The sequence below is a fragment of the Bufo gargarizans genome, chromosome 6, assembly GCF_014858855.1.
Source record: "Bufo gargarizans isolate SCDJY-AF-19 chromosome 6, ASM1485885v1, whole genome shotgun sequence".
NCBI classification, from domain to species: domain Eukaryota; kingdom Metazoa; phylum Chordata; class Amphibia; order Anura; family Bufonidae; genus Bufo; species Bufo gargarizans.
Window position 1 is genome coordinate 30,941,928 of NC_058085.1, and position 16,303 is coordinate 30,958,230.

The 16,303-nt window shown below is 43.1% G+C and overlaps 1 protein-coding gene across 1 annotated transcript; it reads right to left on the reverse strand.

The window, feature by feature from the left end:
- Positions 1–734: 734 nt before the first annotated feature.
- On the reverse strand, positions 735–12,623 carry LOC122940686 (gastrula zinc finger protein XlCGF17.1-like). The gene is made up of 3 exons (XM_044297387.1): positions 12,568–12,623; positions 5,993–6,095; positions 735–2,571 (listed from the first exon to the last, which is right to left on the reverse strand). The coding sequence occupies exon 3, from the start codon at positions 2,537–2,539 to the stop codon at positions 1,421–1,423; it is 1,119 nt and encodes a 372-aa protein (XP_044153322.1). The 5' UTR covers positions 2,540–2,571; positions 5,993–6,095; positions 12,568–12,623; the 3' UTR covers positions 735–1,420.
- Between the last annotated feature and the right edge of the window lie 3,680 nt (positions 12,624–16,303).

The window sequence follows — 16,303 nt, forward strand, 5'->3', positions numbered from 1 at the left end:
GAGGGTATCGTTGGGGATACTTCCCTATACCCCTGAGGGCATGTACCACTGACAGTCCACACCGCTTTGTATTTACAAAGAAAGAAACTCTCTGCTGAAGCAGTAAGTTGCAAATACATACCTAAGAATGTTATCTGGATGCATATGAAATTGAGCACATTTAGTGATTGTGTTTTTGCCGCATTTACTTTGTGTTTTTATAAAAACCTTCTGACTTCAATAAGCCCCTGATGAGTTCCATCGTTATTGGAACGAAACATGGCATGTAGGGCAATACAGTGAGGGAAATTACAGGGAATAGGCCCCATTTTAAGGACAGGTTCCGTATGGGGTCGCCCCTGTCGGGGCGGGTGCTCCGTGTCATTGAGGCAGGTTTATGAGGATAGCCCCTAACCATCCATATAGGGAGGGCTCTAGACCAAGGCATTATAGGAGTGTCCAGACTGCCATATTATCTGAAGCATTTTGGCCAGACTGCCATATCATCTGAAGCACTTTGGCCACCATTGCCTATACCACACAGGAGCACTACGCCACCCACCATCTATTAAATCGTATGTCTACCGGACGGGGTAAGATCCACCCGTTATTATTATTTTCTTACACACGTTTCTGGATGGTGGTAATATATGTGTTTATATGTATGTATGTTATTTTGTCTTTTGTCCCACTGCAACCACCAATGCTTTTAGTGAAATTAGAGTAAAAGTTATATTAAATATACTCAGTCCACATGTGGTAAATACGTTTATTGGAGGTGTGACATATCTCTGCATATAAATACCTGGTGCATAGAGATACATTACTGTACACTAGTTGTTAGAAGCACTCCGGAGTGATCAATGCCACTAGTGTGCAGATCAGGACCCCAGAAGTGGAGGGTTTCTAAGAAGCTGATGAAGTTGTGCAGTTTCCATCTCCTTGACAGTGTTCTGGGTGTCTATTGACCCCCCTCCCCTTTATCTTCAACTGCACCAGCTTCAAAAAAGTTCTGGTAGAGGGGCTAGGGGGAAGTAATATGACAACATAATCTCTTCTAATGCTGCTTTCTGTAACACCTTTCAGAAAGCCATTCAGATAGAACTTGAGACAAATTATTCCTTTTTTTCTTCTTGTTTTTAAAGGTTTAGTGGTCCTTGTCAAATTTTCAGTGCACATGGTGGATATATAGGTGCGGAATATAGGTGCTTTATCTGAATTCTATTTGCTTGTTATAACAGATATTTATTGGTAACTGGATACATTTCTTAATCATCATTTAGTGCTGTTAATTGCATTACCTTTCTTTTGTATGTCGCTTGACCTTTATATAACTGTAACCAATATATTTGTTCTTGTATTGTAACTTCCCTGTATGAGTTTGATGGTGGCAAAGAAGAATTGATTTTTGATTAAAACAATTGCCACATTCAGAACATGATTATGGCTTCTCTCCTGTGTGAATTCTCTGATGTTTAACAAGATCAGATTTCTGGCGAAAACATTTCTCACATTCTGAACATGAAAATGGCTTCTCCCCCGTATGAGCTCTTTGATGGTTGACAAGAGTTGATTTCAGAGTAAAACATTTTCCACATTCTGAACATGAAAATGGCTTCTCCCCAGTGTGAGTTCTCTGATGCGTAACAAGCGCCGATTTCTGGGTAAAACATTTCCTGCATTCAGAACATGAATGTGGTTTCATCCCTGTGTGAATTTGTCTATGTTTCAAAAGAATTGATCTGTTTGTAAAACATTTCCCACATTCTGAACATGAATATGGCTTCTCTCCTGTGTGAGTTCTCTGATGTTTAACAAGATCACATTTCTGGTGAAAACATTTCTCACATTCTGAACATGAAAATGGCTTCTCCCCGGTATGAGCTCTTTGATGGTTGACAAGAGTTGATTTTAGAGTAAAACATTTCCCACATTCTGAACATGAAAATGGCTTCTCCCCAGTGTGAATTCTCTGATGTGTAACAAGCGCTGATTTCTGGGTAAAACATTTCCTACATTCAGAACATGAATGTGGTTTCATCCCTGTGTGAATATGCCTATGTTTCCAAAGATTTGATCTGTTTGTAAAACATTTCCCACATTCTGAACAGGAATATGGCTTCTCTCCTGTGTGAATTAACTGATGTGTAACAAGATGTAATTTCCTGTTAAAACATTTCCCACATTGTGAACATGAAAACGGTTTCTCCCCTGTGTGAGTTGTCTGATGTCTAACAAGATCTGATTTAATGCTGTATTGTTTCCCACATTGTGAACATGAAAATGGGTTCTCCCCTGTGTGAATTCTTTGATGTATAACAAAAGCAGATTCTAAACATGAAAATGCTTTCTCTCCTGTGTGAGTTCCTTGATGTTCACCCCTTCCGAGACTTTTATTTTGCTTAACAGTCTGTGATGAATCAGTTGATAGGACCTGTTTGAAAGGATCAGATAACAGATTTTTGCTTCGAATGTCTGAAGGTATATCTGTGGCAATGGCATGTTCTTCATATGCATCTTGTGTGATACTCTGATTTTCTAATTTAAAATCTGAAGTCATCAGATGTCCCTCTGAGCTCTTGGTAAAGTTATCTGCCAAGAATACAACATAAAAATAATAAATTAACAGTATAGCTTGGATGGAAAGTAATAATAATAATATCAACCTTGGGAGATAAGCAGGGCCCATATAGCCCACCTGGGTTTACAGGGTATGTTCATAGTCAGATATCCCAGTCCATTATGGCCAGGCCTGTGGAGAGACGAATACTTACCTGCTCCTGCCACTGGGTCCTGGCTCCTTAGCGCCTCCACCCTCTTTATTGAACTTGGGTCCCCATCCGGTTTGAGACCACTGCAAGCCAATGACTGGCTCCAGCAGTAACCTGCCCACTTTGTGTCACATCCATAGGTCACGTAATGCAAGAGAGGCAGGCTACCACTGCAGCCAATGACTGGTTACAGTGGAAGCAGATTAGATGTTGACACTAGGGGAGCTGATGGCAGCAGAGGTGGCTAGGATCAGGCAAGTATATTTATCTCCACAGGTATGGCACTAACTGGGAAACCTGTCGAAAGAGCCCCAAAAGATGAAAAACCCTTTTAAAGGGGTTGTCCCACTTCATAAAATAGGTTTTATCTAATCTATTTACCCCCACACAACATATCTTCCTATCCATGTTATTATCCAAAAGCTACCTTTCATTCAAAAAATCATGTAAAGCGATTCCTTTGTTGTTTTCTGTATCCCATGGATACGGCCTCTTTCGTCCGGCCGCATCGCTGTGCCGCGCCTGCGCACAACAGCTGAACCAGTACTCGGGCCGCCTCTCCATTCTTACAAGTACGCGAACGCCCGCGCATGCGCAAATACAGCAGGCGGGTGCCGGAATCAAATAGCCGGCACCCGACCTCTATGACAGGGAGCGGGACCTTAGGGGTTAACTGCCGCTGATCGCAGCCCCCTATCATAGAGGTCGGGTGCTGGCTATTTCACTCCGGCACCCACCTCCTGCATTTGTATTAACATTGGTGGCGCAGTGCGCCCCCCCCCCCCCCCCCGTATAATATACATTCAGTGCGGCCACCCCCCCCAGTATAATATACATTCAGTGCGGCCACCCCCCCCAGTATAATATACATTCAGTGCGGCCACCCCCCCCCCCCCCCAGTATAATATACATTCAGTGCGGCCACCCCCCCCCAGTATAATATACATTCAGTGCGGCCACCCCCCCCCAGTATAATATACATTCAGTGCGCGCCCCCCCCCCCAGTATAATATACATTGGTGGCGCAGTGGAAAGTGCCAATGAGGGTTAAAAAAAATAAATAAAAAATTAACTCACCTCCACCAATTGATCGCACAGCTGCCGGTCTCCTGTTCTATCTTCAGGACCTGTGGTGACGTCACTGAGCTAATCACATGGTCCATTACCATGGTGATGGATCATATGATGTACCATGTGATGACCACAGTGATGTCACCAAAGGTCCTTTCACAGGTCCTAAAGATAGAACAGGAGACCGGCAGCTGCGCAATCAATTGGAGGAGGTGAGTTAATTTTTTTATTTATTTTTTTAACCCTCATTGGCACTTCCCACTGCGCCACCAATGTTTATTATACTGGGGGGGTCCGCACTGAATGTATATTATACTGGGGGGGCGCACTATATGTATATTATACTGGGGGGGGCCGCACTCAATGTTTATTATACTGGGGGGGGGGGGCGGGACCTCACATACGGCTCCATGTGGATGACTCATACACATGAACGAGCACGCAGGGTGAGTCATGAGGAGGCGTGGCCTTCACTCAACTGCCTGAGAACCAGGAAGTTATCAGGACATCTACTGCTGATAAGATTAAAAAAGCAAAGTGGGACAACCCCTTTAAGTCTCTCACTGGATTCAATACAGAAGTTCTTATGACCTGTAAGAACATGGATGCAAACTATGATCCTAAGAATACGCTTGTGAACGTAATGCCCCTTCTTACAAATCAGAGGCACTGCTTTGTATCTAAGATCAAAATAAAATAATGCCTTAAGAGTAGAAAATGCTTTAAGGGCTTCAGAAGACCAATCGTAGATGACCTGCACATTAACAGGGGACACTCTCCATCGCAAACTCATATTTCCCCATGAGTCTCTCTCAACTTAAGAGGACTCTTTTGCTCTCAATAAGATTTTTGTTAAATTGAGAAAAACGAAATGAACAAAGAGTGTAAAAGAAATTCTGAACACTCATCTCAAAAATCAGCATGAAATTACTAAAAATATAAAAGATAAAGAAGGGTCTCCTGATTGCCGGGTCCCTTTCAATGACACAAAATATACAGGTGAAACTCCAAAAATTTGAATATCGTTCAAAAGTTCATTTATTTCAGTAATGCACCTATAAAGGTGAAACTAACATATGAGACTCATTTCATGCAAAGCGAGATACTTCAAGCCTTTATTTGTTATTATTTGGATGATTGACTTACAGCTTATGAAAACCCCAAAGTCACACTCTCAGGTCCCCTTTGCTCAGGGGGTATGGATTAATGAGATGACTAGAGTGTGACACTTTGAGCCTAGAATATTGAACCTTTTTACAATATTCTAATTTTAACACGAGACAGAGACATTTTGTTTGTCAGGGCAATGCAGTGTAAAAGTGATCATACCTGCCTGTTCCTGTCAATCAAAGTGCAGAGAGCGTGGCAGTGGCAGAGAGAGCAGAGCGCCTAGGTGTAACGGCAATGCACCCAGTTCTCCTAGAGGCTCATTTGTACATATTAAAACTTAGGGTACTTTCACACTTGCGTTAGAGGATTCTGGCAGGCAGTTCCATTGCCGGAACTGCCTGCCGGATCCAGAAATCCATATGCATACGGATAGCATTTGTTTCCAGATGCGGATCCGTCTGCCAAATGCATTTAAAAACCGTATCCATCTCTCCGGTGTCATCTGGAAAAACAGATCTGGTATTTAATTTTTGACATTTTTAAAAGGTTCGCGCATGCGCAGATCGGGAAACCGGATCCGGTTTTCCAGAACACTTGGTATCGGATTCGGCATTAATACATTTCAATGGAAATTAATGCCGGATCTGGCATTCCAGCAAGTGTTCTGGAATTTTGGCCAGAGAAAATACTGCAGCCACATACCGTAGGAGTGACTGAACTGAAGACATCCTGAATGCTTACGGAACGGAATGTTTTCCATTCAGAGTGCATTAGAATAAAACTGAAGTGTTTCTCCCCCCCCCCCCCCCGCCCCGGTATTGAGCCCCTGTGATGGAACTCAATACTGGAAAACTTTAACGCTAGTGTGAAAGTACCCTTAGGACCATGGGACCAACACAGATACCTTCAACTGCAAAGTGCAGATGCAACCGGTCAGCCAGTGTCACAGGTACAGATCTGCTGACAAATGCCCTTTAAAGAATTCGACATAAAATTATTGTATCCAGTGAAGGAGTAGAATCTGGGAGACCTCTTTGCCTTACTTAGTGGTTACTACTCACCTGGGCGGTTATCTGTAGGAAGGTCCTCTATACTCTGCTCATCGCCCCTCACATAGGTCTCTGTAACATATATGATGTTCAGATCTTCACCCGGATTCAGAACCTAAGAAACAAATATTGTAAAAGACAGTTGGAAAAGTCGTGTGGAAGGTTTGGTTTAGAAAATATCATTAGTTGGTAAAACATTCAAAATCTGAGAGTTGGGATTATCTGGCCCAAATATCTGCAAGTCTCCTGCATAAATCCCACCTGGTGTTTCTTTATTCCAAGCACCAGACATTAAATTGTGTCTTAGGCCTCTTTCACACTTGCGTTGTCCGGATCCGGCGTGTACTCCACTTGCCGGAATTACACGCCGGATGCGGAAAAACGCAAGTGAACTGAAGCATTTGAAGACGGATCCGTCTTCAAAATGCTTTCAGTGTTACTTTGGCAGCCAGGACGCTATTAAAGTCCTGGTTGCCATAGTAGTAGTGGGGAGCGGTATACTTACAGTCCGTGTGGCTCCCGGGGCGCTCCAGAATGACGTCAGAGCGCCCCATGCGCATGGATGACGTGTCCATGCGATCACGTCATCCATGTGCGTGGGACTCCCTGACGTCACTCTGGAGCGCCCCGGGAGCCGCACGGACGGTAAGTATACTGCTCCCCCGCTCCCCACTACACTTTACCATGGCAAACAGGACTTTAGCCTCCCGGCAGCCATGGTAACCATTGAGAAAAAGCTAAACGTCGGATCCGGCAATGCGCCGAAACGACATTTAGCTTAAAGGGAACCTGTCACCGGGATTTTGTGTAATTAAACCTGAGATGAGTCCTGTCCCTGACTCATCACACGTACAGGACTCATCTCAGGTTAATTTGCATATGTATCAAATCGTGTTTTTTCCACAATAAAAGCACACACAGCTATGGGGACTGGGTATTGCGGATGTGCTAGCGGCCATCTAGCAACCGATGTCCTCAGCTCTATACACAAAATCCCGGTGACAGGTTCCCTTTAACCCCTTAAGGACCGAGGACGTACCGGTACGCCCTATTTCCCGAGTCCTTAAGGACCGAGGACGTACCGGTACGTCCTGACTTAAAATCTGCATTCCGGCGCCGCGGGGGTTAATCGGAACGGGACGCCGGCTGAAATCATTCAGCCGGCATCCCGTAACAATGCAGGGGGGGGTCATTTGACCCCCCCCCGTGTCGGCGATCGCAGCAAACCGCAGGTCAATTCAGACCTGCGGTTTGCTGCGCTTTTTGCAGTTTCTGATCCCCGCGGTCCCTGACCGCGGGGATCAGAAACTTCAGAGTGCCTAAAATCAATATTGCGCACCCCCCCTGCACCCCTGCATGATTTGATGGCGGCGGGTGGTGCAGGGGGGGTGTCGCAGGCAGTGGGGGCGTTGCGGGCATTGCATAATCGTTGGCGTCTAGTGGGTTATACCAGGGTGCCAGCACATTGCTGGCACCCTGGTATAAACGGCTGACATCGGTGATGCGATGTCAGCCGTTTAACCCTTTCCATGCAGCGGTCCGTACGGACCGCTGTATGGAAAAGGTTAACAGCGCAAGGAGCTCCCTCCCTCTCCGATCGGGGGGCTGCTGTGCCTTTGCAGCCCCCCGATGGGAGAGGGAGAGAGCCCCCAGAGAGCCCCCCGAAGCCCCGTCCTCACCCTTCCCCGTCTGCGAAGTTGTGACAGACGGGGAAGGTTCCCATGGCAACAGGACGCCTGCTCAGGCGTCCTGCTGTCCATGGTGCTGAACAGATCTGTGCTGAAAGCATAGATCTGTTCAGTGTAAGTAAAATACAGTGCAGAAACCTATATAGTTTCTGTACTGTATTTTACAGACATCAGACCCACTGGATCTTCAAGAACCAAGTGGGTCTGGGTCCAATTTTTTTTAAAAAAAGTGAAAAAAGTTAAGATAAAATAAAAAAACATTTATCACTGAATAAAAATAAAAATAAAAAAATACACTACACATATTAGGTATCGCCGCGTCCGTAACGACCTGATCTATAAAACGGTCATGTTACTTTCCCCGCACGGTGAACGCCATAAAAATAAAAAAATAAAAACTATGAGAAAATTGAAATTTTGCCCACCTTACTTCCCAAAAAAGGTAATAAAAGTGATCAAAAAAGTCGCATGTACGCCAAAATAGTACCAATAAAACCGTCATCTCATCCCGCAAAAAATGAGACCCTACTCAAGATAATCGCCCAAAAACTGAAAAAACTATGGCTCTTAGACTATGGAAACACTAAAACATGATTTTTTTTGTTTCAAAAATAAAATAATTGTGTAAAACTTTTATAAATAAAAATAAAGTATACATATTAGGTATCGCCGCGTCCGTATCGACCGGCTCTATAAAATTATCACATGACCTAACCCCTCAGGTGAGCACCGTAAAAAAAAAAGAAAAAAAAAGTGTAAAAAAAGCAATTTTTTGCCATCTTACGTCACAAAAAGTGTAATAGCAAGCGATCAAAAAGTCATATGCACCCCAAAATAGTGCCAATCAAACCGTCATCTCATCCCGCAAAAAATTAGACCCTACTCAAGATAATTGCCCAAAAACTGTAAAAACTATGGCTCTTAGACTATGGAGACACTAAACAATTTTTTGGTTTTAAAAATGAAGTTATTGTATAAAACTTACATAAATAAAAAAAATTGTATACATATTAGGTATCGCCGCGTCCGTGACAACCTGCTCTATAAAATTACCACATGATCTAACCTGTCAGATGAATGTTGTAAATAACAAAAAAAAAACGTGCCAAAAAAGCTATTTCTTGTTACCTTGCCGCACAAAAAGTGTAATATAGAGCAACCAAAAATCATATGTACCCTAAACTAGTACCAACAATACTGCCACCCTATTCCGTACTTTCTAAAATGGGGTCACTTTTTTGGAGTTTCTACTCTAGGGGTGCATCAGGGGGGCTTCAAATGGGACATGGTGTCAAAAAAACTGTCCAGCAAAATCTGCCTTCCAAAAACCATACGGCGCACCTTTCACTCTACGCCCCGCTGTGTGGCCGTACAGTAGTTTACGGCCACATTTGGGGTGTTTCTGTAAACAGCAGAGTCAGGGCAATAAAGATACAGTCTTGTTTGGCTGTTAACCCTTGCTTTGTTAGTGGAGAAAATGGGTTAAAATGGAAAATTAGGCAAAAAAATGAAATTCTCAAATTTCATCCCAATTTGCCAATAACTCTTGTGCAACACCTAAAGGGTTAACGAAGTTTGTAAAATCAGTTTTGAATACCTTGAGGGGTATAGTTTCTTAGATGGGGTCACTTTATGGAGTTTCTACTCTAGGGGTGCATCAGGGGGCTTCAAATGGGACATTTTGTCAAAAAAACTGTCCAGCAAAATCTGGCTTCCAAAAACCATACGGCGCACCTTTCACTCTACGCCCCGCTGTGTGGCCGTACAGTAGTTTACGGACACATATTGGGTGTTTCTGTAAACAGCAGAGTCAGGGCAATAAAGATACAGTCTTGTTTGGCTGTTAACCCTTGCTTTGTTAGTGGAAAAAATGGGTTAAAATGGAAAATTAGGCAAAAAAATGAAATTCTCAAATTTCATCCCAATTTGCCAATAACTCTTGTGCAACACCTAAAGGGTTAACGGAGTTTGTAAAATCAGTTTTGAATACCTTGAGGGGTGTAGTTTATAGAATGGGGTCATTTTTGGGCGGTTTCTATTATGTAAGCCTCGCAAAGTGACTTCAGAGCTGTAGTGGTCCCTAAAAATTGGGTTTTTGTAAATTTCTGAAAAATTTCAAGATTTGCTTCTAAACTTCTAAGCCTTGTAACATCCCCAAAAAATAAAATATCATTCCCAAAATAATTCAAACATGAAGTAGACATATGGGGAATGTTAAGTCATCACAATTTTTGGGGGTATTACTATGTATTACAGAAGTAGAGAAACTGAAACTTTGAAATTTGCTAATTTTTCAAAATTTTTGGTAAATTAGGTATTTTATTATGCAAAAAAATTAATTTTTTTTACTTTATTTTACCAGTGTCATGAAGTACAATATGTGACGAAAAAACAATCTCAGAATGGCCTGGATAAGTCAAAGCGTTTTAAAGTTATCAGCACTTAAAGTGACACTGGTCAGATTTGCAAAAAAATGGCCTGGTCCTTAAGGTGAAAATGAGCCCGGTCCTTAAGGGGTTAAGGCCGGATCCGGATCAATGCCTTTCAATGGGCATTAATTCCGGATCCGGCCTTGCGGCAAGTGTTCAGGATTTTTGGCCGGAGCAAAAAGCGCAGCATGCTGCGGTATTTTCTCCGCCCAAAGAACGTTCCGGTCCGGAACTGAAGACATCCTGATGCATCCTGAACGGATTTCTCTCCATTCAGAATGCATTAGGATAAAACTGATCAGGATTCTTCCGGCATAGAGCCCCGACGACGGAACTCTATGCCGGAAGACAAGAACGCAGGTGTGAAAGAGCCCTTACTCGAAAGTGCTGTTGCCAAGTTGTGTGCCTTAGGCTGCCCTAAATTGATTGTGCACCTGTATACATGGAGGCAACACCAGGCCCTGTCTGTATCACAGGAGGAGGGGTTGAGAGTCAGTCCAGACCCACGCAGAACGTGATGCTGACGTGGTGCTAAGCAATGTGTTGTATTATATTAGTGTTGGGTGCGAATATGCGATTCGCAAATATTAATTGCGAATATCGGCACCTTGAGAATTCGCGAATATAGTGCTATATATTCGTAATTTCGAATATTCTAGATTTGTTTTCATTAGTAACCTCTTCCTGGGCCAATGAGAAGGCTGCAATGTCTTTGTCTGAGCTTAGCAACATCCCTAGCGACCAATAGGAAAGTTGCCTACCACTTACTATATAAGACCCAGTGTAGCTGATACATACATGCTACGGACATAGTGCTGTGATGTCACAAGTTCACAACAATACATAGTGCACCAATCAGTAATATGTAGTCAGACCTGCTAAAATGTGAAGTTGCACGTATTGCGGCAAAATATTTGTATCATTAATTGCCGATTATATTGGAGCACTCTATCTGCATACAAAGCTGTTGTAATGTTCTGCCGTGCCAACCATTTTCTCCAGTCTCAGGAAACTTCTAGCAGCTTGAAAAATGTAGCTATAGTGACCCACACCTGTATTTTGAATGCATTATGCGAATATTACATTGCCAATTTTTTGCAATCAAGAAAATAAGCTCAAATTTGCGAATATATGATGAATATTCCCAAAATATTGCGAATTCGAATATTGCCCCTGCCGCTCATCACCATTTGTTATCTGTATCTGTATGTGGTCAGACTGCATGGGATGCCTGAGGACCTCGATCAGAGCAGGCACAAACAAAGCCATCACTGAGTGCACCAGTGGGCCAGAGATAGAGCGTCAGGAAGCCTGAGTGGAGCAGTGGAGCGGCCCGCAAACGGCAGGTCGGCAATCCAAAGCCAACGGCCGCGTTCACCCAGCATCACGGATGAGGACCCATTCACTTGAATGGGTCAGCAATTCCGGAGATGTGGAACGGAACACTAGGTTATAGGCTAGGGAGTGACAACAGCACCCCTCTATATCAGCAGCACACTGACAACTGTAGGCATATATCTGGTGACTAGCTTCAGAGAGAGCTATATATAGCACACAGCACTGGCTGTACTTGGCCTATGGAATCTGGTCTATAATTCAACCACTCACCCACATACATCCGCCTCAGTGATTATTACGTACACTGCTTGATACAATTAGTACCATACACACTGCTTGCACACAGCTATGTTTGGAAAGGTCCTATCTGTAGCCAATCATCCAAATCATATTCACCGTGATCCCTATTAATGCTCTACAACCTGTTCAGGAAACAGACATCTACAAGTAATCTCCTACATTGGGAGAGCGGGCACCCATTGGCCCTGAAAAGAGGCATCCCCAAGGGGCAATACCTCAGGGCCAGGAGGAACTGCTCCGAATTGGGTGAATTCAGAGCAGTCGCAGCAGATTTGAGGTGTCTGTTTGTGAACCGCGGATACCCACAGTATAAACTGAGAAGGGCTTTTCATCACTCTATGAGTGTTGATCGTAGCAAACTTCTGGTTCCGTAGGTCAATACTAAAGACGATTGCACACCTAAAATCATAGCCACTTATGATAAAGCTCACCAACAGATTCAGGATATTTTATAGTGCCACTGGCCGATCTTACAGTCAGATCCAGATATTGGGACACTGATCCCGGATCGTCCATCTATTACCTATCGCTGTAGTTCTAACTTACGGGATCGTCTGGTACACAGTCTATACACATGCCCTAAACCTAAAACATGGCACAAAGTGATACATAGAATTTCTCAGATTTTAATAGATTATCCCAATAAAGTATTTTTTGTTTTCTTTTAATACGTTTATCAGGCTGTATCAGCTGTAATCCTGCCATCTCAACCTTTCTCATTATACAGGAATAAAACATATAATACTGGTGGATAAAACAAGACCAAACACAAGATCTTCACAGCCTTCTACAAATCATAGGGAACATTTTAGGAGACCTTATCTCCATCTACCTGATCATCCCGTGGGACATTGTGATGTTCTTCTGAACCATCCTGTGGAAGAAGAGGACTGGGACATCTCTCCGGTGTTCTTATCTCTTCCTTAACTGTAGGAAACACGTCCAGTGACTGAATTCATTCCTTACATACAGATAATGAGAGGACATGTGTATTTAGTCATGTCTATTACCTTGGTATGTGAGGGGCTGGTGATCCTCCATCATGACGTCCTTGTACAGATCTTTGTGTCCTTCTAAATACTCCCACTCCTCCATGGAGAAATAGACGGTGACATCCTGACACCTTATAGGAACCTGACAACACAATGATACAGTCATCACCCAGATCCCTTCATAGTGTTCCTGTATAATGTCCCAGCATTCCCAGCAGTGTCACCTCTCCAGTCAGCAGCTCAATCATCTTGTTGGTGAGTTCTAGGATCTTCTCTCTATTGATTCCCTCATGTATCAGGGGGTGAGGTGGAGGCCACGTGATTGGGCTCAGGGTTCTTCCCCAATCTTCAGACACAGGGGCCTGACAGCGCTCACTAGAGGTCTTCTTCACTACAGTGTAGTCCTGGTTATGGAGAGACACAGTAATAAATATCACTCCATACATCTCCAGAGTCCCTCACCTCTCCAGTCATGTCCATCTGTTAGTAACATAGATAAGATGATGTAATGTGACATCATCAGAATATCTCACCTCTCCAGTAAGACGGAAGAGGATCTCTAGGGTGAGATTTATTATACTCTCTGCCATCTTGTCCCTGTCCCTATCCATTCTTGAAGGGTCAATCAGGAGAAGGATCTTATATAGAAGATATACACTGAGCTGGTCCTATATTGTAGGAACCTGAATAGAGAGAAGATGAGAGGATGTAAAATCCTACAAAATGCCACGTAAAATACAATAACTGGAGATAAGAGGAGACATTAGAAGAGATAACAAAGTGCAGATGTTGTGTTCTCTCTCTTTTTGGATAAATTGGAACACAAGTTGAATAGCTTAGTCAAGGCTGTTCCTCCATGTGTGAGGTCAAAGCAATTTTATGGTATGTCACACCTTCCTACAGTGAATTAAAGACGTCATCAGTGATGCCAGAATGAACAGCACATGACCGCTATAGACCATCATAGGCCTCAATGGTCAGGCGATATACATACTGCCATCGGAGCTCCAACCAATACTGTCCCTGCAGTGATGTGAACAGACTGAAGGAGACCACAGGAGCCTCAGTGCTGGAGCAGTGGAGGATTCTACAGGTCCTATGTTATCCGGGTAATTGTAAAAGGCGGTGGAATATGTTGGCGATACATAAATAAAGATTATTATTACTATATAGACAGACATTGGATTGGCAGATTTTGTTTTGACAGCTCCTCACAAGCATTCAGATTTATTTTTAACAAGCAGCATGATTAAATACAGCGGTCTTAAGGGGGTTGTCTTACCTAAGTAAATAGCATTTATCATGTAGAGGAAGTTAATACAAGGCACTTACTAATGTATTGTTATTATCCATATTGCTTCCTTTGCTGGCTGGATTCATTTTTCCATTACATTATACACGGCCAGGACTGCAGGAGAGATATAGGCAGGAGCTTTTTCCTATTTTATACACTGATATAAAAGGCTTCTCACACACAGCAGAGCCAACCCCAAGACGAAGGCAGCAGCTGAATCGCGTGTCGGGGAGGACACATCCCCTACAGATGTCTGTCATAAGGGTTGGTGATTTTACCTCATTGTATTTTACTATTATTTATTTCAGGCACTTTACTTGAGAATTTCCTTTCGACGTTCTACGATTTCTTTCTGGTCAGCGCCTTACACTGGAGGCTCTTTCATATTTATAATCTACGAGCAGAATTATCCGTCTTCACACCGGCCCCCCATAGCAGTGACATCCACAGTGCCCCCTGTATTGCTAACAAATCAGATAACTTGCTAACAAATGCACTATTTCAGATTCAGATACTCTGTACACAGAGACTGCACACTGCAGTTTAAGAATAGTAAAATATGTAACATTTTTTAAGGGACTCGGGATAGATAGGTAAATATATGTCCTTTTTAGCAAAATTAGGTAAATTCACCAACACCAAATAGAAAACTGACATACAATAAAAGGTTAGACAAAATATAACACACAACTACTAATTCCATGATTACACCCAATCTTCATCTAGAGTCCTGACCTCATCCAGAATGAAGGTACTTACATCACCAACTGAGTGACCATCATCTGACTGCGACACATTAGCTGGAAGCCGGTTCAGCGAGAGACGTCAGAGACTCGATTGGGAAGAACATTTTTCTACGCAGATACATCTATCTCATAGATGAACTCCGAGTGTTTACCCGAAAAGATTTCATACTGTTTTAACCAAAGAGCTTCACCCCCTAATGGAAGGTAGCTAGATTATGTAATCCATGATGGTCACTGTGTATACCTTGTTTATCTGTTATTATTCTGGACCTTGGGTCGGCCAATTCTCAGATCCACAATAAATCAGAATCCCAAGACAAGCTATACAGACAATGCTACCTCTCCCGTACACACATTTATAACCAGGTCCTTGTTTATGCAGAGGTCCTCTAATAAACGAGACAATACCTGGTACAGATTTCAGACCGGTCTTCTTTGCTCAGTCTATCAGATAAAATGAACAAAGCCTTCCACAAACATTTCCACACCGGTTTCATTTCATCTGATAGAAATGGACAAGGTCTCAAATAAACAGTTAAGACAAATAACAAGGACACAGTTTAACTATTCAAGTACAAACATTGCCAAAGAGCCTTCACTTCATCCAGAGGTGAGAAGAATTATATCAGACCCAATGGATTCCAAATGATGAGAGACATATTCATATTCGGACTTCGCCCCCACAACAGTGCCATCCACGGCGACCCCACAACAGAGCCATCCACGGCGACCCCACAACAGAGCCATCCACGGCGACCCCACAACAGAGCCATCCACGGCGACCCCACAACAGAGCCATCCACGGCGCCCCTACAACAGTGACCTTGTTGCACTCCGCTTGGTGTGCTAGAAGTAGGGTTTCCACCCCGTTCGTATACAATAAAAAAAAACTCCAGCACGAAACGGAACTTGTGAAATTAAAGTGGTATTTACTGAAAGGCGGATGTACAAATCGCGACTTCTCGGCCAATGAGGCCTTTTTCAAACTACAGCAAAACAATAAGATAAACAATACTATAAGTCTGATAGACGGAGCCGGCTGTAGGGACAGGAGTATACATAACTATATATAATAGACCATCGGTGATTCCCGGGGCTTTATTACTATATTTCTGCAGGGGATCTGTGTCTCAATATAGTCATGGTCAACTATAGTAGTCAAAAACTAATATAAAATACAACACAAAATAAAGTATAATATAAAGATACTATAAAGTAGGTGTCCCCAGCGGTAGTGGTCTATGCTTCAGGCTAAAGACTATATTAAAGCAATCCGTATAAAGGTATATAAAAGGTTAACCAGTGAAGGTGCGATGCACGATCCCTCAGCCGCCCTATACAAATAACTTCGGGAATTAATTTTTACTGTAAAAAACCTTGATACAGAACTCGGGTTCGGTTCCAAGTAATATCTTCGGCTCATCGGAGCCAATACATTCTAATACTATAGTGAGCGCTCGCTCCATACAGCTAACAGACACCCGCCGGCCCCATTCACTGTAATACATGCTGAGAAGCGGCCGGGGCGGAAACCAC

Excerpts from the sequence above, each read along its gene's own strand:
- LOC122940686 (XM_044297387.1), bottom strand. The coding sequence starts at position 2,539 with ATGACTTCAGATTTTAAATTAGAAAATCAGAGTATCACACAAGATGCA.